Source organism: Psammomys obesus, unplaced genomic scaffold (assembly GCF_907164565.1).
Source record: "Psammomys obesus unplaced genomic scaffold, mPsaObe1.curated_primary_1811, whole genome shotgun sequence".
NCBI lineage: Eukaryota > Metazoa > Chordata > Mammalia > Rodentia > Muridae > Psammomys > Psammomys obesus.
This window is the reverse complement of record NW_026596079.1, coordinates 18,578,469-18,606,344: the sequence shown is the minus strand read 5'-3', so window position 1 is coordinate 18,606,344 and position 27,876 is coordinate 18,578,469. Positions and strand designations below refer to the sequence as shown.

The following is a 27,876-nucleotide window of genomic DNA, read 5'->3' as shown; positions in this document are numbered from 1 at the left end:
ACACACACACACACACACACACACACACACACACACACACACACACACACTAAATTAAAGAAGGGCGACTCCATCCTGCATTTCTCCATCTGAGCATATGGCGGACAGAGGACTGGGTTTAGATGCCCTGTGTCTCTTCTTGGCTGGGCAACCTTGTAGGAATCACTCAACTCCCTGACATTTGCTTTTTCAAGTTTGCCACTCCTGCCCACTGAACGGCCTGGCTGTTCTCATCAAAGTAGATGTACTGGGTTGGGATCAGTGAACTGCAAAGAGATAACCGTTAACTGACTTAATGTCAGAAGCTATCATAAATCATCACTTACTAAAATAATGCCTTTTCAGCAATCTCTACTCTTTGACTTTTTCTTCCCTATGGATCCTTCCTGTCTTCCAGATGATGTCACATAAAGAAGCCTCACACTCAAAACCTCTTTTTCTTTTCTTTTCAGTTTTTTCAAGAGAGGGTGTTTCTGTGTAGCCTTGGCTGTCCTGGACTTGCTTTGTACACCCAGCTGGCCTCAAACTCACAGAGCTCTGCTTGCTTCTGCTTCCCAGCGTGCTGGGATTACAGGCATGTGCCACCATGCCTGGCTTCAAAGCCTCTTCTTAAGTCTACCTCCTTGTTTAGCCGTATCTCACTGAAGCATCATCACCACCACCCATCCACTTCTTAGGTATGAAAGATTCACACATTTATGCTGTTAGCTACAGCTCTGAGAGAGCGGGGTGATCATCACTCCCGTTTTACAGGGTGAATGACAGAGGTTTGCATGGTAAGAGCCTCAGCTGAGCCTGTATGCTCGGCTACGTTTATCCAGATGGAATATTCTACTCCATAATCTCTGGATAGACAGGCGCCTTGCCTGCTTTCTCCAGACTCCTTGAATTTTATTGCTCCTCAAGACCCCACTTTCAACCCCCACCTTCTCCTTCCTGATAGTCTTTTTTGGATAAGCTGCTGACAAAGATTCTCCCTCCTGAGACTTAAGAGGCTACCTCCTCTATGCCACCTACTGTTCCTCTAGTCTTCACAGGTTACCTCCTAAACACTAGCGCCTACCAGGTACCTTCAAACTCTGCCTCACACTCAGGGAACTGCAGTACAGATTTCCCAAACCACCAGCTGGACGCCACAGCAGAGGTCAGGCATTTTTAAAGCAGAGTAAGTGTTTCAGGGTTACAGGCCACACGAACTGTCACTCAACTCTGAGTCCAACCTTCACTTGGCACAGAAAGAGCCATAGGCAGGATGGAACAAATATGCACAGCTGGGCTCTGTGCACTGCATGGACACTGATGTTTGGGCTGTGCATAATTTTAGTGTCTTACTGATTATTATATCTGCCTAATTTTAAAAAAAATTTGAAAAATATACAAATCATTCCTGGCTTGTGGTGCATACAAACACACGTAGGAGGCCAGAGTGGCCTGAGGAGCTTGCCCGGTTCCTACTTTAGACCTTAAGGCAGTATCACGTCTATTTATCTTTTGTCGCCCTCATGGCTAATAGCAGGTGTGAAAATACCACATACTTTGAAGTAATACAAGTCTGAATCCAATTCCAGCTATACTTTGTACTATACTCAGCCATGTCAGGGGAATAATTACACTCATATACATATATGCATATACAGTAATTTTTTTTTTCTGAGCTGGGGCTAGAATCCAGGGTTTTACACATACTAGGCATTCTAGTAGGCATTCTATACCACAGAGCCCTAGGTCATTTTTTTAAATTGGTGCTATGGAGTTTTAATTGAATTCCATTTTTATCCCAATAATGCAGTTTTTTTTTCCCCTCTTGAATAATGACCTATGTTGGGGAGAGGTCCATTTTAAAAAAAATACTTATTTTTCTTTCATGTGTACGTAATGTGTGTGTTGAGCATGTATGTGTATATGCCACAGCAAGTGTATGGAGAGCACAGGACATCTTTTCTCTCCTCCTCCCATCTTGCTTTGAGGCAGGGTTTTTCTCAAGGACACTGCGTGGAGTCAGTCTCTCCTTCCACCATGTGGGTCCAGGGCACTGAACTTCGGTTACCAGGTTTGTGTGGCAAGTGCCTTTACCTGCTGCCTCTTCTCCCTGGTTCTCAGTAAGGCAGCCTTCTTAAGGAACTCGCTGAGGAAGGAAGGTGTTCAGGTAAAGACTGGTGTTTACTATCATGTCCAGCTATTCTCAGCACCTCAGAAGTCCCACTGCGAACAGGCAACTCTTTCACTGTACCTCATCTGCAAGACCAGACTCTCCAGCTTAATCGCTCAAGAAAGATGGCTGTACACACTTCAGTCGCTGAAACTTACATAACATTTTCCACACCCTTTATCTTCATTTTCACACTGCATCGTCCCATTCTTGGAGAAAGGCTTTGACACAGCTCCACAGGTTAGAGGGTCAAAGTAATTGATTGATGGAAGGTACCATAGCTAATATGGTTTGGACTTCAAGCTGTAAAGTGGGTGGGGCTCCCCTCTTCCCATCATGCATAACAGATGGGCCACAGCGTCATAATTTGATGCTGTGAATCCTGTTTAAAACTTCATTATGCGAAATACATTTGGGCCCTGAAAAAAATTTCCTTCCTTAGTTTGCAGACTCTAAACCTCACTGGGATTTCCCTGACAGATATTTAAAAGACACCACTACCTACACACAACCTGCAATTAATTAATTCCACAGCTCTTGGGGCAGGTGCCCACTATCTCTGTGATTACAATGCACAACCAATGCTGAGATCTGCTGCATTCTCCGGCCTTGGTGTCCTGGCAGCCAGCTGTGGTTCCTACGTAGCAACCTCCAAGGCCCCTTTGCAGGGACTCAGTGGTAGTTTTGGTAGGCAGGCAATATTAAATATTACTGGTTGAGCCTGCATAGCAGGACTCTAATCTGCAGAGCTCAGCCATGTGTAAAAGCACCACCACGTTCCCACACCTTCCCTTTGATATCCAGGACACCCCTCTTCCGGAAGAGAAAACCAAGAAGGGCCTGACTTTATAACATTTACTTTAAGCCTCTGCTTACAAAGATCCTGGGGAGGCAGATACAAATATGAGCTCTTAAGAATATCCAGTCTTCAAATCCACATTTTATTCCTCCCACAGCCCTGTGACCTCAGATAAGTCAGTCATCTGGCTGTACTGTTGGTTTACATGGAAATTACATAAGCGCCTACATTTCATAGGAACACTGAAAAGAGCAAAGGTGAAAATGTATGCTGCTGTTATAATCTGGGCCCACGGCTTTATTTCTTTTGGAAAGCAAAGTCGGTAGGAAGGAAAGCCATCTAAAACCAGATCATTGTGATGATCGATTTGTAACACGTAATCAGATCCGAGTGTCTCCTCTAACACAGATGATGGAAACTATTCATATTCTTAGCAACAGAAGCTTCCAGATATCCCTGGGCCCATTTCCAACCCTCCAGACTAGTTTGCAGGCCTTGCAAGGACTAGATGACCTCTCTAGACCAGCAGAGTCACACCGAGGGACAGGAACATTTTGCCCAAGGAGGGCTCTTATTTTTATCCCTCTTGGACTGAAGAACAACTCAGCCAGAGAGTGGACAGAGTTGCTCATGTGTCATGGGCTCAGCCCAGGGCTTCCAACCTGTTGCTTGAAGGCCTGGGCTCTCGCCAGGTCACTTTGCACGGGCAGCCTGCATCTACCCAGATGACAGGTGAATGAACCAGGCCTCAAGGGGGCTTGAATGTCATCCCTCTGGCTGAGCCTCAGCAGTCATCTGACCGTGTGATGGGCACAGAAAAGCTTCGAGACCCAAAGAAAGAAAACAAAAGCTAAACCAAGCAACGCCCACAGGAGAAAATTCCCTCTGACTCCAGAGTCCCCAACCTAAACAGCTGCTTCTTTCCAGGGCAAACCATCAACAGAAAATGTTACAGCACTGTTTGTGTGTGTGCAAAAACAATCACCCAAATAGCCTCAATAGCTTCAAAGTCATGTTAAACTTACTTATATTACATCATTGATTGTTTCAAAAAAGAGTTTTAAATAGAAAGCAACAGACCCCATGGCAGTGTCAGACTTAGTATGGGGTGGGAGACCACAGTGAGGGGTTTTGTGCTCAACCATTTTGTGGCCTAAATGACTGATGTGCCCCAAAGCCAGCTGAAGCCAGACGGAGAGAACAAGCAGAGGTTTCCATACAAGTTTAATTTGGGGTTTTCACTGGTATTTGCTACCTGCTACCTGCTCCCACTTAGACAGCGGGCAGGTGTGGAAAGAGCAGGAGTGAATTTTCACTTGGAGTGACTGATTGACTTACTGATGGACAGATTCACTGAGGAGTTATGGCACTTCATGTCTGAGGGGTCCATCTCAGAGACAACAGCACAGCTACCATCTAGACCCTCCAGTTCTAGGGCTTGGGGAAGAGAGGTTGGAGAGAGTTGTTTTCCATTTGCCCTGAAACCCGCAGGGTTATGAAAATCCCCCTCTCCTGGGACAACATGAATGTTAACAACCCAACTCAAGAGTCTGGATAAAGTTGGGCTCTTGGGACTCACCCTTACTACGTAGTTGAATCTTCTGGAATCCAAGATGGCAGTTGAGAAGTCCAGTCTGTTGAAAGCTTCCCCCAAAGTGCAGTATCCATGGCGCTGTGTGTGAGCGAGACAGAGGCACACATTACCCCAGCCATGCAGAAGCTATTCTCAGGGGTGGTCCAGGGGACTCCACTGAACCAGTGGGATGCCCGGTCTTAGAGGACGGGCCTATCCTTTCCAAATCCCAGGAGACACACGGTGGGTGGTAGCCTGTAGCTACTTTAGTTGGGGCCTAACCGGGGGAAAAGCCCTTTTCATGACTAGCGCCACTCCGGCTCTCTAGCCTGGGCGTGCTCAAGCACAGTGTATCACTGAGAACTGAGCATCCGCTATTTGGCATTGTGATAGTGTCTGCTACGTGCTCATGGGGAGAGGACTGGTTCTACCTGCCTCCACGGTGGCACTGCCCTGCAGCCACTGGTAATGCTTTGCTTTTGTGAGGCAGAAAACGAGCTTTGAGCTTTTAGCATGGGTGCACAGAGAATTGGGAAAACGCAGTTCTGGCATACCATCTCATCCTGTTCTAAGTTTCTGGGTTATTTGGGTTTGTCACTGATCCACCCTCTCTGGGTCTGATGTGATACAGAAATGAGGGGTATTCCAAGGTCCCTGAAAGAAATAGGAATGCTGTCACTCTAGCATATTAGCTCATGTTCTGGTGAGAAAATTGCCTGTTTTATCAAGTGCCGCTAGATGGCTAACATAAGGTCTTGTATTCACCCACACCACAAAGAGCAGGTACTGAAAACACTCACTGGATTTATTATCAGTCCTCTCATTGCTAACTGCTCACCAAGCTGGTCTGAAGAGAGCTCTCTCCTCTCCCTCTCTCGGACAGAAAGCTGATACCCTCTTGCCTGGTGGAATTAAAGGGCTGTTGTTGCCCAATTCTCTCTTAGGAAAGTACAGCATTACTAAGCATGTGGTTTTAGCAAACAATGGGTGCTTACCTCCTTAGTACTTCCTTTGTGAACATAGATCCATTTTTCTTGATGAAAATCTAGAGAGGCAAAAAGAAAAAAAGAAAAAAATTAAGAAAGAAAGAGAAAGAAAGAAAGAAAGAAAGAAAGAAAGAAAGAAAGAAAGAAAGAAAGAGAGAGACTATATCAGAAAAATTTGTAGCAGGCCTACCAAGATTTTAAACATGACTCACTTTAAAAAAAAAATTATTCCAAAGTTTAAAATATTTTGAGAAAAAAAAAAAGACTTCACTAACAATTAAGAGATGAAAATACTCAGTTTTTGTGGTGTCTAAATACTGGAGCTATAAGTTGCTTTATCTGAAGCATTCTGAATCTTTGATATCAGACGTAGTAGTCCCAAATGTCCACATTACAAAGCTAACCTAACACTCAAGTACTTACCTTTGTTTTAAATGCCAAACTAAAAACTTATACAAGGCCATAAAAACTAAACACAGAATAGGTAACATGAGGGAAATAGACAGATCAAGTGGATTAAATGAAAATAACTTATAATTCATGCTTTTAATAGAACTTTTTATTCTCTGCTAATACATAAATATCTAGACCATGCGAATACAATTTGTGTAAGAGGGACACACCTATTTTCTTTTTCCATCCTTTTGCATTTTGAGACATAGTCTATGTTTCCTAGGTTGGCCTCTAACTCACTGCGTGTGTGGCTGATTTGATCTTGAACAACTTAAAATTTCTGATTCTCCCCACTCCTACCTTCTGAGAGCCATGATGCCAAGCTCATTCAGTACAGAGGATGAATCCAGGCCTCTGTGCCTACGAGGCAAGCACTGAGATACATCCTAAGCCTCACAATTCTATTTCCAAAGCCTCAAAACACAGTGGGAAAACCACAGCATTGCTGGGATGGATTCAGCTGGTTACATTCCTGTACTCTAACTACCTTACCTAAGTCCAATTCAAGTGACAAGCAGGGGATAAACTCAACTGGCAAGGGCTCTGAACAGTAAAGAAAATGCTTATTTTGCTGTGAAATATATAGCTGAGTTTGTGAGAGTGCAAACTCAGGAGCCCCAGCCAAATAGGAGGCATCAAGGCAACTGTCTACTACATGAGGCACTAATTTGCTTTTTAAGAACCATTCATACGGATCTGCAAACAGCCTTTCCTTTTCTTTTGAGGCAGGGTCTCACACAGCTCCAGGCTGGCTTTGGATTTGTGATGTAGCAAGGATGATAGCTTTGAACTTCTGATCTTCCTGCTGGGATGACAGGCCAAAGCTACCATGCCTAATTTATGCAGTACTAAGGGGACAAACCCAGGATTTTGTGTGTCCTAGGCAGCACTCTACCAAACGAGTTTGGTCTTCAGACACCTTTCTTCTTATATTCAAAACAAATTACTTACACTGAGTTTTGGTTTTGCTGTTCAGTATGTCTTTCTTTCTCTTCTTGGCTGCAACATCATAGTTCAGGCTGTTGAAAAGATTCTCCTTATTGTATACCTCTTTGTTGCAGTAACTGTAACAAAAGAGAAGAGGGATGCAACAACTGTAACTGTAAATAGTTATAAATAACTCACTGGATTATTAAACATATATGCTTCCCAGACAAAACAAAACAATAAAATCATCTGGGGAAAAAAAAAAAAAAAGTCCATGCAGGCACAGGCACAGACTTCTGGGGGCATGTGTTCCTCTCCTAACAGGGCTTTCTATTATAATTTGATATAGAACACTATACTCTCTCAGAGCGATGCAATCCATTACAATATCACTTTCAACAACAGTGCTGAGCAGGGGAGGGTAATGGCTGGTATCGCTGTGCCACACAATGCCTGCATTTTGCATGACGCAGAGCATCTCTTCTAAGCTGCTGTGGCTACTTCCTTCCCTTTCCACATCTTTCCTCCTTCCCATCCCTCTTCTTGCCCTCCTCATCCTCCTTTTCCATCTTCTCTAACCCTCAACCTCTTCTCTCTTTTTTGTGACAGGGTTTCACTATGTGCATCAGGCTGGCCTCAAACTCATATAGACTCATTTGTCTCCGTCTCCCCATTAATCCCAGCATCTTTCTTTTTACAACAAGATTTTACTATGTATCTTAGGTTGGCTTTGAATTACTATGTAGCACAGGCTAGTTTTGAACATACTGTTCCTCTGCCTCAGCCTCCTGAGTACTGGGTGTACAGAATGCTGGATCCTAGGCATGTGCTATCACATCCTGCTCTTTATAAACAGTTTCACTGAGCTATAAATCACACAGTACACAACTCATCCTTTAAACATATAACCAAGCTCCTTTAGCTAGTAGGTTGCTGCAGTGTCTTTAGGATATGATCACAGTTGCAAAATGCTGACTTGCAAACTCCCTCTCCAGCACGTATTTTGCAAACGATGCTAATTGTTTAGGTTTCTTACTAATGACACCAGGCCTCAGGCTGGGAGGTTAAGATGTTGGGTCCTAACAGAAACCAGAAAAATTCATAATCCAGAAACTTAGAGGCACTGAGAAGACATCAAATATGCTTATCCAGTTCGTAGGTCAGTGAAGGAGGGGCTGCTCCTGCTTTGGCCAGGTGCCTACTTCCCTCAGCAAACAAAGGTATCATGGGACTAAGGGTGATAGCCTCATGATTTAAAGAAAACCCTGAATACCTTCTACAAAAATGGTGGGGAAGAAATGCTAAAATTTAACAAGAAGGTGGATTCTCTGCCTCTTTCACCATCCAGAGGCAGGCTGGATTTACAACAACCTGAATAAATTAGGTGTGTGTGTCCACTAATACATTAACAGACCTTTAATCTCCTGATGTCCTCTGCACAATTTAAAATGTGATTTCATTTATTTATTTATTTATTTATTTATTTTTTTGGTAGTGATGAATTTAAGCACATATGCTCATCTCTATTTCCTGCTTTGTGTAGATGATAACAGGGAAAAGAAGGCTGGAAACCGTGTGCAGTATTCTTTCATTGCAGTAAGTGTCTCAGTAGGTAGGACTTGCCTTAGTGTCGTACTGAAATGTTGATGTCACCCTGTGCCGCTTTCAGAACCCACAGGGAAGAAACCTGACGAACCACCAGTCAAGCCACACCTAATACCATTTATTGAGCTCCCTAATGTCTTTAGCCTTCTCTTTTTCATTCAGGGAAACAGGATATTTTTAGGCTTCAGACTGTGTGTTGCAGAAATGACCTCTCTCGGAGGCACTTGCTGAAGTGAGCCAAGGGTGAGTGTTCTGGGTCAGGCTTTGTGCAACTCCGGAGTGTGTGTTTGTCTGCTTGCATGGCTGTGAGGGAGACAAAGTCACTGACCAGGGCTGATCTGGTTCAAGTCAGCAAGAAGAAAGGGGCAGAACAAACAGCAGGACTCCCATTCTCAAGGCCAACTTAAAGAATTTTAATCAAAGCGGAGGAAAAAGAAAAGATGGAAAGTCACTTGAGTGGTCCCTGAAGTCCCAAAGCTTCAGAAAACAAAGCTAGAACATTCTGTGTACAAAAATACCACAGCAAGGCTTATTTTTAAAGAAATACACACAACCCCACAGACTACAGTAAAAATCCCATATGTAGAGAAACATAAAACAAAGTCATCTTATTTTGAGCCACACATAAGGGTCTGTAGCAGCTTTTCAGTTTAAGCACAGATTGTGATGGCTCTCTAGAGTGTTTAAATGTTCACTGCCCATCTTATAGTTTTCTTTTTTTTTAATTTAATTTTATTATATACGCATTAGTGTGAAGGTGACAAATCCCTTAGAATTAGGGTTACAGACAGTTGTGAGCTGCCATGTGGGTGCTGGGAATTGAACCCTGGCCCTTTGGAAGAGCAGACAGTGCTCTTAACCGCTGAGCCATCTCTCCAGCCCCATCTTATAGTTTTCTAATGGAAAATGTTCAAGGGGATTTGAGCATTTGCTTTTGTCACAGATACAAGAGTGAACCGCTTGAGGCTGGAGCAACTAATTTCAAAAGCCAGTTCAAGAAGAATTTCACACTGTTGATGAAGCAGAGTGCAGAAAAGTTTGAAGCACAGGGAAAACCCTATACATTTAATTTTGTATTAAGGTTTGAATTCTGGAGGCTTGGGAGCAAGGCTGTGATGTTTATTTGTGTTGTCTGCTTGTGTTTTCTTTTAAGCAATAATATATTCAGTGGCTGTTTTGAGACTGCAGGTATGTCTATTTCCAGGAAATGCAAACATCAATGGAAAATTACAACTCAAATTTTTAACAAGAAAAATGACCTTTTACAAATTATAAAATATACATACATACATACATACATACATACATACATACATATTTAAAATAATCAAAGCCTTATCTCAAGGAGGCTGTTCTCCTTACCAAATGCAACAATAGTTGGTGACTCTTGTTGTAACTACTTCTACTATTGTTATAACTATTTTTTACTAACCTTGATGTTTATAGGCTCAGGCCAAGAATAAGGAAAAAAGCCCTTTCCCATCCATGCAACATCCACTTTACCATCAAACACACACACAATACTATAAGGCAACTGCAGAAGTGGAAAGTTTTCAAAATAAGACCATAAGTAAGACCATCTGGGCCGCAGATAAAGGAGGGGATTGGAAACATGAACTTTATTTCTTATTTAATTTGTAATGAAGAGAAATATTTTAACAAGCCGGATCCAAAGTAGCTCATTAGCACAGATTATGGCTGGTGAGATTTTGATGCTCCTTTGCTCAAAGTCCTATCCAGGTTGCCAAACTTGGAAAGGCTGCTTCCTGGATTGCTTTGGGGAAACAGGCTAGTGCATGAAGCTTATTACAATACTGCCTCGCACAGAGTTAGTGCTCTTAGAAATATCTCTATTATTATTTTTATTCACGGTATCAAGGCCAACATCCCCCTTCCTGAGCCAGCCTTAGCAACACACAGTACGTAATAGGGGAATGAGCTTTTAACTGCAGAAGTGCAGGCTTGGAGAAGAGAGTTGAGATTACTCATCCTGGAGTTGGGGTGGGGCAGAGGTGGTTGGGGAGGAGGCAGTGTGGGGCATCTCAACCACCACTTCCTTGAAGCATTCTTGGATGGCTTCAGCTCATATAGTGTTCTCTCCTTAAAATTCTAATCTGCCTCACAAATGGAACACTTGCCAGCCCTCCTTCTTTATCTCACAGTTTTAACTTTTTGTTTTGTTTTGTTTTTAAAGACAGGGTTTCTCTACATAGGAGTCCTGGCTGTCCAGGAACTTGATCTGTAGACCAGGCTGGCTTCCAACTGGGAGATCCACCTGCCTCTGCCTCCCAAGAGCTAGGATTAAAGGTGAGCACCACCACTGCCAGACTCAGCTCCAACTTTTTAAGAGGCCAGGTTTATGCTTATCTCAATTCTTCTATGATCTCAGGCATCTGGCTGTTGGAGGGCAGGGCCCTAAACCATAGAGTCAATGGCCAGCAGAGTCTAGAACAGGTGTACTGGGCAGACAAACCATGGTTCACAGTAAACAATAACCCCGCCAAAGTACACCTTTATGCTTCAGTCTTGCTGGGCAACTCTCAGGATGGCACCTGGAATTAGAGAAGCTGCCTGTGCCTGGGTACTTCACTTTACTTTCACCCACCCTCTTTTTTACAAAGGGCCTGCCTTTTGTTTTCTTAGAACAAGAGAGGGCATTCAAGCTCACCTGGGCAGCCGGGCACTGGGCCCAAACCTTACATCACAGGAAAACCAAGACGGAAAACAGTGGGATACTTGAGATCACAAGCGCAGACTCAGAAGGCTACTGCTTTTAAGAAGTTGGCAGACTCCTCTGCTATGGAAGGAGGGGGATTGTTTATGGTTGCTGGGGGAAAAATACCCTGCAAACAGCCAGCTGCTCTGCTGAGAGGCAGATGACCAAATCATTCCTCAACTGTGACTCAGCAGACGGCTGCAGGTGGTCACAGTACTGATCGCTGCTGAGACAAAGATGACCAAGGGGGACAGCTCCGGCTCGCAGGTGTGATGTTCGAGAAAAAGGGGTCAGGGAGGAATAAAGAGATCCAACCTCATTAGCCTTCAGGGGCATTTTTGTTTGTGGTTTTGCTTTTTTCTGAGACAGGGTTTCTCTGTGTAGCCATTGCTGTCCTGGAACTCACTCTGCAGACAAGGCTGGCCTCGAACTAGGAGATCCACCTGCCTCTGCCTCCCAAGTGCTGGAATGAAAGGTGTGCACCACGACCACCACCTGCTTTCAGGGGCAAGTTTAACTCATCTTCAGGTCTTTTGGAATAAGGAGAGTGAGCTGTCTCTCTGCCTCGTGGAGCAAGGATGAAGTGGACACCCAGATGAACTGGGGTCTCTCCACTTTAGATCCTGGCCTGCTGAAAACAGTGGGCTATTATTCTATTTTATTGGGGCAAGTCACCGTGTTGCAGCTGGCTGGACCCCTGCCGTGCCACTGGGTGTGTCTCTGTGTGTGTGAAGCTGAGCTTTTCATACAGAAACAAAGGGCTGGAATATTAGAGTCTGGCTCCTAAGATAAATGGTTCCAAGGAGGAGAAAGCTTCTGTGTGGCCCCTTCTCACTTAGTTGAGGAAAAAGCATTAGGTATAACTGTTACCTTCATTCTCTGGAAATCAGCCAGGTGACAACAGTCGGTAATTTATCTGATTTTCTATTGAGTAAGATTTTTTATAGTGTTCTAAACTCCCCTGGGACTGCCTTAAAGGGCCTAACACAAAGGTTAATGTATTTGATTCTCCTGGAAAGCCACGAGCTCAATGATTTGTTTCACCTCATTAAGAGAGACAAAGGGAATTCAAGCATTACAAATCACAAACAAATGGGAGACCTGGGAGGTCAAGCCGCACATATAACCACAGTTTCTTGATAATTACCAAATCTTTAACCCAACAACCATTGGCAAATCTCACACAGTGGGCCCCGGCCCACTCACAGAACTCTCTGTTAAAAGTCAGATTAAGGATGCAGGGGTATGTGGGTGTTAGTCAAAGGAAAGTGGGAGGGGAAGGCACCCCAGGGTGACCTCAACTGCACCAGTCCTCCCCAACCAACTATCATCTGCCTCAGGTGTTCCGGGGAGTCAGCTGTCCAGCTTGGGGATTGATTCTCGACCTCATCATCTATGAGTGGGCACTTGTTCTGACCTCAGAGTTTGCACCACACGACAGAATTCTCAGGTGAGAATTCAAATTTGGGTGGTCTTTCTGCAGCCGGCAGACATCACTAGGGATGGGAGTGTGTTCACTGTGTAACAAATCTGGAAAGGGCCAGGAAACAGGTGTAAGTGCCTGGTCCTTCCTGAAGCAGGGCGTCTCGAGGGCCAGCGGAGGACGAACAGAAGCGGGAGCGTTTCATTCTCCTTACTCTGCCCTCCCCCCTCCCTGCTTCCCCACGTCCCACCCAGTCGGTAAGTCTGTGCGCAGGAGGGCTGCTGTCCGAGCGCCCATCGGATGCCCCTCCCAGTTACACTTTTTCTCGGCCCACTCAGCCGTCTACTGTGCGTGGGAAGAGCCTTCATGCACTCAGGGCAAGGGCCACGACCATCATCCGGCTTGTGACTACCGTGCTTGTTCTCTTTGGGTCCTGTCACAGGACAGTGAAAGGCAAACAGCCAACCCTCCAGCGCCCAATTAAAGCAGTAACTGTGTAATTTCGGTGTCTAAAGGCAGAGAGTCCCCCGAGTTGCGCGCTTGAGTTCAAGTGTTTAGGGACCCGATCCCCAATTACCAGATTGAGGGATCCTGGCTTCTGTATGGAATCCTTCCTCTGAGAGACACTGACCTTGATCAGTAAGAGACACTAAATTACCCATCTTTCTCTCTTCTGACGACCTCTGCAGAAATCCGGGCACCTCACTCCTGGCCCATCAGTTGGAAGCCCCTCTCTATCCTGGTCCAGGCCTGCTGCTTGCCCTCCTTCACCTGCCCAAGCGGTGCGCCCTTCAACCCCATCCTCCACCAGCTGAGATCGGTTTGGTAGAGCCTGGAAGTTGGCGAATGGTCCTCACCTGCTGAGGTCGCTCACGAAGCTGCCGCTTTTCTCATCCAGGAAGCGCTTCCAGCCGTCAGCTGTCTTCACCCAGCTCTGGCCCGGGGACCGCCAGTCCTGCCCGAGGAACGGCATGGTACCGAGCGCGGAGGTGACCGACGGACTGGACGGACTGATGGGCCTGCCTGACCCGGGAGATGCGCCGAGCTGGGAAGATGCTGGGGGAACGCAGGCGGCGACCCGGACAAGTGTGGGGGAACTCGTGTGGAGAGCTGCGGGTCCTGGGTGGGCGCGAGTGTGTGTGGGGGGCGGGGGTCCCTGCACTCACAGAGGGCGCAGGCTCTGGGGAGGGTCGCTTGTCGCGTCGGACTCAGGGAATGCTGCGCGGCTGTCGGGGCGCAGTATTTATCCCGGGCCGCTGCCCCGTCTCTTTGTTGCCGGAAGAGCCGCCTGCTCTTAGCCCGGCCCCCCGGGCCCGGAGGCCACGTGGCTTTGTTTATGGGCTCGCCTTGTTTTCCGAGGCGCCCGCGGCTCTTGCTCGGCTCGCAGTTGCTCAACCTTGAGCCCGTGGAAACTTGAAGCCGCGTGTCCTGCTGACCCTCGGTACCCGGGCACCTCTGCACCCTCTCTCTCCACCTCCACCCCCTCCCCTCCCGGGCGCCACCAAGATCCCGGCCTTGTACTCGGCCCTGCGTCCTCCCCTCGGCTCCTAGACGAGCTAGGTGCAGCTTGAAAGCCGGCTCAGAGGGTTGGGAACGGTCAGTCCCTGGGAGTTTGGGAACGTCAGGACCGGTCTCTGCAAGCAGATCAACCTTGGGGAAGCAAGAGTGTCTGGGACGGTGTAGGGGCGCAGTCTCTGAACCTCCCTCACTGGCAGTACTGACTCCAGGCGCCAGGGTGTGCTAAGTGGAGGAGGGACCCAGAGCGGCAGCGGTGGGGAGAGACGGCCCCTTCCGCCTTCAGCAGTCGTTGAGCCTGTTCTGTCAAGCTAGACTCTCCCGGTGGCAAAGGAAGGGGAAAGAGGGGGAGGCCCTGCGACGTCCGGACCCCAAGGTGTGGAAGTGAAGAGCTGAGACAGTCCTGGGTCCCACTTCGGGGCAAGCAGCGCTGGAGTCAAGGGGCCTGGCCCAGAGCAAGGCCACCAGTGCAGCGGGGTTAAGAAGGAGTCTCTGGCTATGCTCACTGTACCTGCGCTAGTGACCCAGGGCTGGACTTTTATCCTGTGGAATCAAATCATAGGAGCCCTCCTCTCCTTCCCTTTCTCAAGTTAGGTTCCTGGTGTCCTCTGGCTTCTAGCTATAAAGTCCTCCTGGGTTTCATGTCCCTTCAGAAAGGGAAGAACGCCTATCATGAACTTAACTCTCCTAACGGATGGTGGTGGCCCATCTGGGTGTTACCATGGTTTTCAAGGCTCGTGGTCCTCAGAGAGGGTTAAGTCTGTGACTACCCAGGGTCTTATGACTACTTTCTTCTCAACTCAGAGCAGTCTTCCCCTTTCTGCAGAATATAAACTCCTCAGGCCAGGGCCTTGCCACCATGCCCAGAACTGGACCCCCACAGTCATCCCGTCTGTCTCCCTCCTCTGAGTGTGTGTGCATTTGTGTGTATGTGGAAGACAGAGGTCGATGTCAGGTGTCTTTTCTCTTTCACTCTTGGCTGTATTTAATTTATCTTTCAGACAGACGTACTGACCCTGGAGCTCATCTGTTGGCTAGACTGGCAGGCTAAAGAGTCTCTGGATTGTTAGGATAAAGACATAGGTGTTCTGTGTTTTTTGTTTGTTTGTTTGTTTTTACATGGATGCTAGAGGTCTAGGTCTTAGCTCATGTCCTCATGACTGCTCATCAAGCATCTAATTCACCGAGACATTGTTAATCCCGAGATTCCCAAGGGAAAAACCAGTACCACCATTTTGAGCCAAATCTGAAGCAAGCTTTAATGAAATACTGATGAGGATGGATTTTGGTAAGGAATACTCTTTGGTATTCCCAGCTGAGTAGCACAGACATGGGTTATCTCTGCAAGGACAAACCCGTAGGGTCACTGTATTTTCCCATGTGGCTTTGTTAATTTCCAAGGACTACAATTCCCAGCATTCTAAGAAATTATCCAGTCCTTGTCTTTGGGCTTGCAGGTTTTGGATCTTAAAACATCTCCCTACCAAATCATCTTAGCATCCTCTCCATAGCTAATTCTTGTGTGAATAAGTGACCACTGCATTGGGGTGGCCTCTGGCCTCCAACCATCACTAGTTAGATCTGGGAATTCACATTCAGCTGGTGCCTACCTGGCACTGGGCAGTAGCAGAGAAGTAAAACCCGGTGCTAGAGAATTTGCTTCCAGCTCTTTCTTCCACGATCCTGGCTCTGTAGCCATGGGCAGTGTCTCTGTGCACAGAGGCTGGGTAAGCAGAGGAACTGAGTGTGCCTTGTAGGCTCTGTATTGCAAGGGGGAAGGAGATGTTTTTAATAAAGTCTTCAAGTAGCCAGGATTTTCTGATTTTGGTTCCCCACCATAAATAATTTACTAGTGCAGCAATAGTAAAAATGGCTTGTAAAAGCCCTGCAGGGTATCCCAAACAAATGTTAAACACCAAACCAGGCAACACTGAGTCTGGACTTTGTCTGGGGGAGAGCTGATATCTGCAAGGAAACACAGTTGAGGGATGTGATTATTAAAGATGGGGGGGGGCACTTCCGGGGAGAAACCACAGAGGTCCAGAAGGCAGAGGATTCAAATCTGATTCTGCTAAAGCAGCATGTACTTTGTTGGGCGAACAGTAAGAAACTCCTGGTACTCAAGACAATGGTGCAGGGGCTGCCTGCCTGCCTTTCAGATTGTTTAGAAAATGTAGTAATTGGGGTTATTAGCACCATTTCTTCCCTCTTTGTAGTTGTGATATGTATCCACACTCTTGGCCTGGCAATTTGCACGGGTGTGGAGGAAACCTTGGGTGAAATTTTAAGAGAAGATGAAACCCTGTGTGAGTATGTGTTGTTGACCTGTGAAGGGCACCAGTGCTTTAGACCCATGGGAGTGGCCAGGCCTTTTCCAGGTTCAGCTCAAGGAATTGGCAAAGTCTTCCTCAGTGTTGATGTGTTCTGTCACAGTTTCCTCCAGACTGAAACATTGCATCTTGCAGGGAAGCTTTCTGAGCAGGGAGGCAAGCAACTCAAAATAGCTTTAGGAAGTCCCTGAAGCTGACCAGACTCATTAGGCCCTTCCCTGCCAGAGTAAGCAACAAAGGCAGCTGAGAGTCTTCCTTAGAAAAGCCAAGCTGTAGAAAAGATCAGACCACTGCCTGGAAGAGGCACAGACCACCTACTGGCCTGGACACTCTCCAACCTGTTGAGCTGCATGCAGGCTGTGCAGTATGCTCTAGGTTCTCATCTTTGTGGGCTGTCACCCTTGCTGGGGTGGACCTTGGTGATGCAGCTGTCTCTGAGTCATTTCTGCTCCTGTAAGTAACCCTTCACCCATATTCCTGTAATAACCCTGGTAACAGTCATAGGCATTGTGAGGCTTGTGTAACCCCATTTCCGAAAAAGAAACTCCATCTTAAGGGTAAATGACCTGAGTATGAATTCCAGTTTCAAAAAGGAGAAAAATCCCCCAAAAGGATGCTTCAAACCACTTACCTCTGGTAATATTTAACCATCACCCCTAGCGATGGCTGATCAGTGAACACTTGCTGTTTACCCAGGCGTTCTTCACAATAGGATGAGTAAAACAATTACAGTTTGGCCCTCTGGACAAACAGTTACGGTTTGGCCCTCCAGGCAGACAGTTTCCTCCGGACACCCAATATTTGCTAAATGTCAATCAATCATAGAACTGCTAAGCTGGAATTTCCCAAACCTTGCTGTAACTCTAAATAAAAACTCTTCTCTCCCTGAGCTCAGGGTCTACACTTGAGAACTGCTGCATCGGTGACAGTGTGGGCCTGAGCTCATGCTTGTAATAAAGACCCTACTTCGTTTGCATTGGAATTGGCTCCTTGATGGTCTTTGGGGTTCACGAGACTTGGGCATGACAGTTTACCAAACTGGACATCGGTGGTATCTGTACTTTGGTCTGTCGCGGGCTCCATGTCTAGGGTGAATAGAAATGTGTGTAGTATCTTCTCCCCAGGAAAAGTTTTGTTACATAATCCTGTGCCCAAGTGTGATTGTTCATGAATGATTGACCAGTGTATATAAAAACTGTCTACCACAGCTATGGTGGCTGCAGCCTGAGAATGCTTCCCTACGGAGACCTTCTGCTGAGACTAATTAAACCTACCTCTACTGTGTATACAGTCTACCTTCCTCCTTGATTCAGGTGTATAAAATGAGGGCCGAGTTGCTGGGCTGCTTGTGTTGTTGATACAGCTCCGTCAGAGTGCATGGTCCGGCCTACCCAATCCCAGATTTTCCGTGCCTGTGCCTGTGTAGACTTTCTTCATTCTCTTATCATCCCAGTCAGGTTTCCGGAACCAAAGGCGCTCAGCACATGGCAACATCTGGGTGAGCAATACGTACCTTTTGAGTCATTGGTCACGTGACTTGCTTGGACCAGTGGAATACTAGTGTGTGCGATGAGGGCAGATGTTACTTGCTTATGGGCTTGAGCTTTCCTGTTTCTACCCTTTCATACCCTGGCCAGTTGCTACTTTTTGAACAGCCTGAGTGGCACTGTATGCCCTGAGCTGTGACACATGAAACAGGTACCCCTGTTATTGTACATATGTTAGCAAGAAATGAATGGTTCTTGTAGAATGCTGCTGAGCTTTGTTTGTTTCACAACATTATCGTCTCAATAGCTGGCTGTTAGCAAGTGGCTCAAACTGATGCAAGTGTTTTTTTGTTTGTTTGTTTTCCAAATCTCTAAAAATCAAACAAAAGTAAAACAATCATAGCTTTTCTCTTCTTTTCCTCCCTCCCTCTCTCCCTTTCTTCCTCCCTTCCTTCCTTCTTCTCTTCCTCCCTCTCTTCCTCCCTGACTCTGTTCCTTCTCCCATCATTCCTTTCTGGCTAAGAACAAGTCTCCAGAAGCCTCAGTGTTTGTCTTGAGTCCTTCAGCTTTCTCCTGTGCATGTATGCATGCGTACATGCATGTCCATGTGATTGTATGCCATGTATGTGCATGTTCTGGAAGAAGGCAGAAGAGGGTATCAGATCCCTTGGAGCTAGAGTTACAGGCAGTTGTGATGTGGGTCCTGGGAACATAACTCAGGTCTTCTGGAAGAGCAGGTTGTGCTTTTATCTTCAGTACTGTCTCGCTAGCCTCAAGCTTATGCCTTTAAAAAAATGTGACTATCATACTTGGCCTCAGACTACTCTGTAAGTCTAATTGATTGGTTTAAATTTCCTATACTATCAGAAGTCTAACTGGCTACTTCATCAAAGACAGGTTTCGCCTGGGAAGGCCTGCAGTGCTGGGCCTGTGAAGATGGAGAGCTTTTTGGCTTGTGTCCGATTGCAGCTCTGCTGCCTTCACATTTGATGCTGGCTTCACTGTGCAGAGACTGTGGCTGGCAGCCATCTTCCAGCACAGTTGAGAGTCACCGAGCTATGGATGCTACAGTGTTAGGCTGAAGATAAAGAGGCGGGTGCATGCTGGAGACTCTCATTACCCACAGTCCTCCCAGGACTTGGTGTCCCTTACTACAGTAACTGCCATGGTGCAGATGCATGGCCAGCAGCCAATGTTCAAGTCCACAGATGTTGGCCTGACCTGCTCCTCCCATGGCTTCCACCTGTAGTCCTTTCATAAGGGACACAGAAATAGCACCCTATCCTTGACCCCATAGCTACCATTTCTGACGGAGGTGTCTATGGATTGATGCAAAGAGAGAAAGGGTTAAAGATGGCTTCTTAGGAAAACCCATGAGAATGTGCTATCCTGCTGATGGCCTGTGCTGGCTTTTCGGAGGACAATGCTGAATACTTTGCCAACCCAGTCCTTGCACATCTATGTTGGATTAACAGGCCCAGACTGCTGTTTTTGTCAAAGCTTCAGTGGAGTAACTTCTCACTGAATCGCAATGGTATTTTGTTTTCATAGTCTCTGTTTCTGAAAGGGCACTTTTTTTTTATATGAAAAATACTTATCAGACAATGTTGTAAGTTAAAAATAACTTGCTGGTTGGGTGGGGCAGAGACAAGAAACCACCGGCTCTGTTCAAGTTAGTGACTTTTACAGAGATGAGCTGCATGAGCTCAGGGCGTTAAGCCGGACCTGCTGGCGGTGTCACAGGAATGTATGCTTAATGTCACAACAATTTGCATATGGCCTTAACAGCCCATTGGTCTGGGGTGGGGCATCCTTAAAGCAGGGTGAAATACTTCTTCAGAATTGTGTTTTCGGCAGGGCTGGCCTGCCATGAGTTATTTTGGAGGCTTTGGCGGCTGTAAGCCTTGCCAGCTAAACTCAAGTCAGTCAGACATATGTCACTGAAAATATCCTCATTACTTTAATGAGGGTCACTTGGCATTCCTCAAGTGTGGGCCTGGCTCTGTTTATGAGAAAGAGTCAAGAGTGTCTTTGTTATAACTCTTTTCTTTCACAGGACAATTGCACTTTTTGTTGTTGTTTTACTATTTAAACTTTTTTTTTTTTTTTTTTTTTTTTTTTAGTTATACTTATTCATTCATTCATTTCCTTATTTTAGCATGTCAGGGCCCAAGTGTGGAGGTCAAGAGGAAAGCTTGTGAGAGTTTGTTCTCTCCTCTACAATTTAGATCCTGGGGAATCAAACTCAAGGTATCAGACTGAGCTATCTGGCCCTATTTTTCTTCTTCCACAGGTAACCAGAAAGATTTAGAGACAAGCTTAACTCTTCTTCTTTTTTTTTTTTTTTCAAACCAATTAATTTTATTGGAGTTACTCACAGGAATATGGTTGAAGGATTACTCACAGGAGTAAGAATGACTAAAAGACAGCTGCAACACCAAAGGCAAGGCTAACTTTTATATAATCTAAAGAAGCAGATAAAACTGAAACACAGTGATGGAAAGGCAAACTTCTATCAGCAATTTATTGTTCTCCTTCCTTTAAAACTAGGTTTTATGGGGCTGGAGAAATGGCTCTGTGGTTAAGAGTGCATACTGCTTGTGGTGGCTTGAATGAAAATGGCTCCCATAAAACGAGGTTGGGGTGTAGCCCATGTTTTTAACCCCAGCACTTAGGGAGGCAGAGCCAGGCTGATCACTGTGAGTTTGAGGCCAGTCTGGTCTACAAAACTAGTCCAGGACAGTCAAGGCTACACAGAGAAATCTTGTTTTGGAAAAAAAAAAGAAAGAAAGAAAGAAAGAAAGAAAGAAAGAAAGAAAGAAAGAAAGAAAGAAAGAAAGAAAGAAAGAAAGAAAGAAAAAGAAAAGAAAAGAAAATGACCCCATTGGCTCATTTGGAGTGGCATTATTTAAAAGGATTAGAATGATTAGGAGGTCTGGGCTTGTTGGAGGAAGTGTGTCACAAGGAGTGGGCTTTGAGGCTTCAGAAACTCAAGCCAGTGTGTGTATCTCTTTCCCTCCTCTCCCTTCTTCCCTCTGTCTTCCTCTCTCCACCCTAATGCCTGTTGATCCAGATGTAGAACTCTCAGCTCCTTCTCTAACACCATGTCTTCCTGCTTTCCATCATGCTTCCCTCCATAATGAAAATGGGCTAAACTTCTGAACCTACAAGCCAGCCCCAATGAATGTTTTTCTTTATAAAATTTGCCGTGTCTCATCACAGCAGTAAGACACTGCTCTTGCAGTGGACGACAGGTTTGGTCACCATCCCCCATCCTGAGTGTCGCACAGCTGCTGTCACTCCAGCTGAGGAAGGATCTGATACCTTGTGTACCCCTGCCCTCATGTGTACATACCCACACACATACACTCACCCAAAAATCAGATAAGCCTTTAAAACCTCTTTATTTATTTATTTGTTTGTTTGTTTTTGAGACAGGATTTCACATAGTGAAATTTCACAGACTAGCCTTGGAAAAAAAAATCTCTGTGTGGCCAAGTGGCTTTGAAAACTCCTGATCCTCTAGCCTCTCCTTCTCAAGTGCTGGGTGACATGAGTGCACCAACATTTCCCACTTCAAACTATGTATTTAAATAGAGTTTGTTGTGGATATTAAGTTTGCTGTGGATGCATAGCTTTTAATACAAAATTAGTTCGTGGTAACGATTGAACTGAGACTTGATGATCCTCCGAGCGGCATGTGGAATTGTTGGACAGGAAGCTGCAGCTCTGAGATCTCACAGCTACAGATACAGTGTGCGCTGTCACTGTATGCACAGGGACTGGTGGCTTATTTTATAGCAACAGTGTCTACACAGTTTTGCTACTTAGCTGTCTGTAACCCCACCTTACAGAAGATGATACTGAGCCATAGGTGTGATTGTGACTTACAGTTTTCTTTAAAAAAAAATCAGGACGGCACCTAGAGACAAGCTTTTGCTCCCAAGAAGTGTTAAGGTCTGCAGAACGCAGACTCACCATGGCACACTGATTTCACAGCAGCTCTGGGAGTTGGGTGTCAGAAATTGAACCCAGGGCTCATGAATGCTAGGTAAGCACTCTAGCAGTGGAGTTACATACCCAGCCCTGCTTGTTATTTTTGACAAATTCTTGTCATCACCACCAGTTGCTACAGGTTGACCTTAGTGATCCTTTAGTGAGTCAGGTTAAGCGTGTTTCCTTGTGTGAGTCAAATATACGGAACCTCAGAGAAGTCATTTGTGGTTCTGAGTTCATGTTTGTACCTACATATCTGTTACAGGATGATTGTATGGCTCTTTGACAACACCGTCAGAAGGTTGATTGTTAACAACTGTAATTTTTCACCAAGAAACAAATCATTATTTCCAGTTTCCCTGGATATGCTGTGCATCTTTGCTGCCTGTTGTATGTGTAATTTTTCAGTCTGCAGGCATGTCGTGCTTCTCGTTGTGCACCAGAAGCCTGCACCTATGCGATCTTGGAGTATTTTAGAATTGCATCTTCAAGTTGAGCTCAGCAGTTGCAAACTGCAAACCATTTCACTGTCTCCCTCAGCCAATTCAGTAAACATAAGAACAAAACAAGTCCCAGGCTTCTTCTGAAAGACAGTACATTTGCTTAAAAGAGAAGAAAATAATTTACAAAGGCATACAGAACATTCATCTTCCTGACCACAGCCTGAGAAATTAGGCCCCTTAAGGGATATTATTTTTAACCAGCCTCTGTTGCCCATAGAAATTTGAGAAATAATTTAGTCTCTTAAACATCTGCTTTGCTAAAAGTGGCATTCTATAAAAGCCCTTTGCTTTTTGTCTTCTGACTATACATTTATTGGTTTGATGGGACATAGTTTATATCCTCTTCCCAGTCCTTCTCAGGCCTGTCAGCCAAGCAGAAAGACTGATTATCTTGAATACTTGTTTCAACCAGTTTATAGTTAAAATCTACCATAGAGTCCCATGCATCCACCATCGTGCCGTGCTGTGTTCCTGGCAATGTTCTCAAGCTTCACGGGAAACACAAGCACACAGGAGTTTTGAGGCTAGAAGGGGAGAGCACTATGTAACTATGTGTGTCTAAGGTAGTATGACATGAGCAGTGAGAGTGGTAGGAACAGAGGTTATCAGACATCCAGGAGGACTTGTCGGGATTTGACTCTTTCATGCCCCCCCATAGATTCATGTTCTGCGCACTGGGTCCTCACCTTGTGTTGTTTGAAGACTGTGGGGGCCTTTAGGAGATACAAAATGGCTGCTGGAGGTAGGACATTAGGAGTGGGCCTTTGAGGATTATACCCCTGATTTCTGACCTGTACTCTCTGCTTCTTGGTCTACTGGCATAGGAGGAGATCCTGCCACATGCTCTCACCGCCATGAACTTCTCCACCATGATGGACTGGAATCCTTTCAAAACCATGATCCCAAACACATCTTGCCTCCTTTGAGTTGTTTCTGTCACAGTGATGTGATATTACAGGGACAAATGAACTATCCCAACCTGGAACAGTGAGAGGGAACTTGCAGTATTTGTTTCTGAGTCTGAAGGGCAGGGTTGGAACTGCCAAGCAACTGGAGGTGAGACTGGGAATGGGGTGGCCATTTTAGGTAGAGGCATTGATGTTGAGGACTGATCTGGTGCTACGTCTTCAAACGCTAAGTTCCTGGCCCCAGAGATCTTGTTGCAGCTCAGATGAGCACATTCTCATGCACACCAAATGATGTTGTGTAAACTTTGCTCATCAGTTTTCTCTGACTGATTAAATAAAGTTGCTGATAGCCTGTAACTGGGTAGAAGAGAAGTAGACAGAGCTTAGGTTCCCAAGCTTGGGATGTGATGGCAACAGTGAGGTGGGGGAGAAGGAGGAGAGGAAGCTGGAGAGAAGGAAATCGCCATGGTGCAGTATGGATCATGACCATGTGGCCATCAGGGTTGGCCTGATGGAACAGAAGCAGCCAGGTGGGAACAATTATGGCAAGTAACTGGGTGTGTAGCTGGGAAATAGGGAAATAGCAAAATAGCTTAGAGGGTTTATATCTGCCCAGTTACTGTGCTTTAAAGCTTTTATAATTCTGTCTCTGTCTCGATTATTTGGGAACTAGATGGGGTAGAGAAGCCCTCTAGAGTCTAATATCCTTCCACAACACATTGAGGACAGCAAAGCATGGGCCTGGTCAAGGAGAGAATGTGAGGCAGGGAATAAGCGTAGTTGGCAATGGAGATACAGTGAGTGGGATGGTCCAGAGGGCTCTGTGGGCCATGGCAGAAAGGGAGGGTTTATGTGAAGCACTGAGGCCCTAGAACAGCAGTCGGTAGGAGTCACCAAGGGCTAGGCGATTGGAAGATCACTCTTGGGGGAATGGAGAATGAATGGAAGCAGCGTAGGAGGCAAGAGATAAGTTTGGAGGAAGGCAAGAGCAGCATGAGTGGCCACTGAGGCTAGTTGGGAGACAAGCACGGAGAGATGCAGGGATTGATGGGATGGAAAGGATGAGGAAACGGGAAGCATCAAGGAGGGTGTGATAGCATCATGTGAGGTCTAGAATCACCTAGGGGATTCATATCTGGTGTACCAGGTGTACCTGATGTTTCCTGAGACCAAATGAACTAGTGAAGACTCATTCCAAATGTGGGTGACACCAGTCCGTGGGTTGAGGTCCTGGGTTGAGTAGAAAGGAGAAGGTGAGTTGATCACCAACATTCATCTCTTTTTTGCTTCCTGGCTGTGACCAACTGTCTCAGTTGCCACATCCAGAACTAGTCCCACCACCCCACTGACCCCTCCACGATACAATATACCCTCAAAATGATGCTTTTGCAAACATGCCGGTTGGTGTTGTCAACATGTCACAAACTAGAGTCATCTGAGAAAAGGGAACCTCAGCTGAGGAATTGCCTCCATCAGACTGCCCTATGGCATGTTTGATTGATGGGGCGGGGGGGGGAAGCCCACTATAGGTACTGCCTTCCCCAAGCAGGTGGTCATGGATTGTATAAGAAAGCAAGCTGAGTGAGCTGTGGGGAGCAAGGCAGCAAGCAGCAACTCTGTGGTCTCTTCTCCAGCCCTACTCCTGGTTCTGCCTGACTTCCCTTCATGATGGGCTGTGATTAAGACAGAGAAAGCAAATAAACCCTTTCCTTCTCAAGCTGATATTTTATCACAGCAACAGAAATTAGCTAGAACAGTCATGTATTTTGAAAAGTAACTAATAGAAAGAGACTTCTAGATTCTGGTTTATTTAGGTGAAAGGGAAAAAAATGTATGTTGGTTGTAGTGCAGAGGACTACAGTTTTACTGTTCCGAGTGAGACTCACTTAAAGGCTTTAGGGCCAATAACAGAACAAACTCTGTTTTCTTGTAGTTGGGGAAGCTTGCATGTGTTGTTGGAGAATTTCCTCTGAACAGAACTGCCCAGACCTGCTCAGGGGGGCAGGAGTTCTACATGGGCTATCATTCAGAAGGGTCGTCCACTTCCTCTCCCTTTCTTCCTTTCCTCTATCCCTCCATCCTTCTTTCCCCCTCTCTTCTCTTTTTCTTCCCTCCCCTCCTTCCTTCCTTCCTTCCTTTCAGATTGTGTATGTAGCTGGGCGTGGTGGTGTACAGGAGACAGAGGCAGGCAGATCTCAGTGAGTTTGAGGCAAATCTGGTCCTAATGAGTTCCAAGACAGCTAGGGCTATGTAGAAAGATCCTGCCTCAAAAAAAAAAAAAAACATCTTAAAAAAACCACCTTAAAATTCATATACGCATACTGTATTCACATTATCACTCCCTCCTTCCAATTGCTGCGTCCCCCTCTTGCTCAAATTCATGTCCTCTTTCTCTTTAATTATTAATGTTTAATTAATATTAAATATTAATATTAATTGTTAATAATTAATATTAATTATTGTCTTTAATTATTAATGTGAATTATTATAGTATATTTATATTATACTATAGTTTATATTATACTATAATATAAATATAATATATTACATTTCTATTATAATATAATTTACATTTATATTACAACATAATCCTTATAAGGATATAATGTAAATTATATTATAAATATATAATATATAAGTAATATAAATAAAGCCTGTAGAGTCCATTTAGAATCAGATTACTGTCTATATGCATATGAGAGGGCTCATTCCTGGGGATGACTAATTCTCATCTCACAGCAATCATTAATTGTCTGTAGCTCTTCATCTAGGGGTGGGACCTGGTAGGGTTTTCCCATCCATGTTGGCATGCCAACTGTTATTGTTTATGTCTTGTTTAGGCAGCCACATTTTTGAGATTTTGTGTCTGCAGCTTTACTTTCAGGTATAGAAGACACAGTCTTAAAGCAGACATCGGCTTCTCTGGTTCTTATAGTCTATTTATCTATTTATTTATGTATTTATTTATTTATTTATTTATTATTAGTTACATTTTATTAACTCTGTATCCCAACTGTATCCTGCTCTTCCCACTCCCTCTTTCATGGTGTTCCCTGAGCCTTGGGCCTAATGGTTATATTGTAGACATATCAGTTGTGAATGGGTACCTGATGTTCAGTAAGTAAGTGAATAATTAAGTAAATGAATGAATGAATAAAAGACAGCAAGGATTGTCTTGAAAAAAGACAGAAAAAGTCAGAGAGTTAGAACCCAGGAGTTAAATTTCTTCTATATAAATGAGAATTGGTACTGCTGATCTAGCTGCTATTGAGCAGTGTAGAGGAACTTTGATTGTCTTGGTTTTCCCCACAGTATCACCTCTAAAAGAACCAAGAAAACTGAGTTTTCCATGAAATTCATAATCTAAGAACTTTCTAGATCATGAACTTTATAAGAGCATCTGGGTTGCTGTCCCAGAGAATATCATTAAATATAGTGTTTTCTTTATACACAGATCATGGACTTAGATATCGGTGTAATAACACCTCACTGTCAGACCATTCTACCCAGCATCCTACTTTGAGCATCTTGGACTGCCGTCATTACAAATTTTAGGTCCTACTTTCTACAAGGAAACACAGGCATCATTCTATTAAGCCTGAAGCTGAAACCATCCCTGATCATTTTAAGTACCTCATCCTACTGCACCAAGAGGTTAGTTACTTTATTGACTGTGGTGACTGACCTTCATCATCACCTTCGAGAATTAGGTTACTGCTACTTAGTAATGATGGGAAAACCTATCCCAGATACAGAGGACCCACTCCTTATCACTCCTATCCATGGTTTCAATGCTCTAGGGAAGACCATGACAGCTCAGTAAATAAACAGATCACTGGGCTTAGAACAGGGCTTTTTCTACCCGGTCCAAACACCAACTTTCTGATGTGCTGAGGATTTGGAGGAGGTGAAGTAAATGGGGACGAAAGAAACTGTAATTGTTGATCTTGGTCCGTGGCCAGCTTCTGAGGAGTCTTACCTTGTCTGGTTTACTTTGCAGATGTTTCTATGAGGATATATGTTCTGGTAAAATCACCACAAGGTGAAAATTTTCATTAATTCAAACTACATGTAAACGACGTAGTCTCCCTAATGTCGTAGCTCCGTTTATTCCACTAAACCAGCTTAACATAATGACATTAGCCTGTAGTTGGGGTGTGCCATTCAATATAAACCCTGTCACATGCTAAGCACCTCATAGTGTTGCTTCAGAAACTGCACGTTGTGTTGGAGAGCTGACTGCGAACTGCTTCCTCACCCAGCTGGTGAGGGAAGATCGTGCTGTATAGAGCTAGCTTGGAAAATCAAGGACAGTATTGCTTTTGCATCATTGTGGAGTTATGTCAAATTTGACAGCTGGTTTTCACTAAATAGAGCAGCCCCCATTCCCCGCAGGATGTGTGGTATACATTGAAAGAGCAAGAGTCCTTATGAGATTTAAACCAATGTACTCTACAAACATCTGATTTACATGCAGATCTCCCAAAGGAATTCATGCTAAGAGTA

At 45.0% G+C, this 27,876-nt stretch overlaps 1 protein-coding gene across 1 annotated transcript in view; it reads right to left on the bottom strand.

The window, feature by feature from the left end:
- Fbxo32 (F-box protein 32) overlaps positions 1-13,918 on the bottom strand; it is a 39,597-nt gene extending 25,679 nt beyond the window's left edge. Inside the window, exons 1-4 of the mRNA XM_055626558.1 lie at positions 13,489-13,918; positions 6,912-7,024; positions 5,517-5,566; positions 4,528-4,620 (exon numbers count right to left, since the gene is read on the bottom strand). Of these exons, the coding sequence (XP_055482533.1) occupies positions 4,528-4,620; positions 5,517-5,566; positions 6,912-7,024; positions 13,489-13,604 (372 nt within the window). The 5' untranslated portion in view covers positions 13,605-13,918. The remainder of the gene's footprint in view (positions 1-4,527; positions 4,621-5,516; positions 5,567-6,911; positions 7,025-13,488) is intronic.
- Between the last annotated feature and the right edge of the window lie 13,958 nt (positions 13,919-27,876).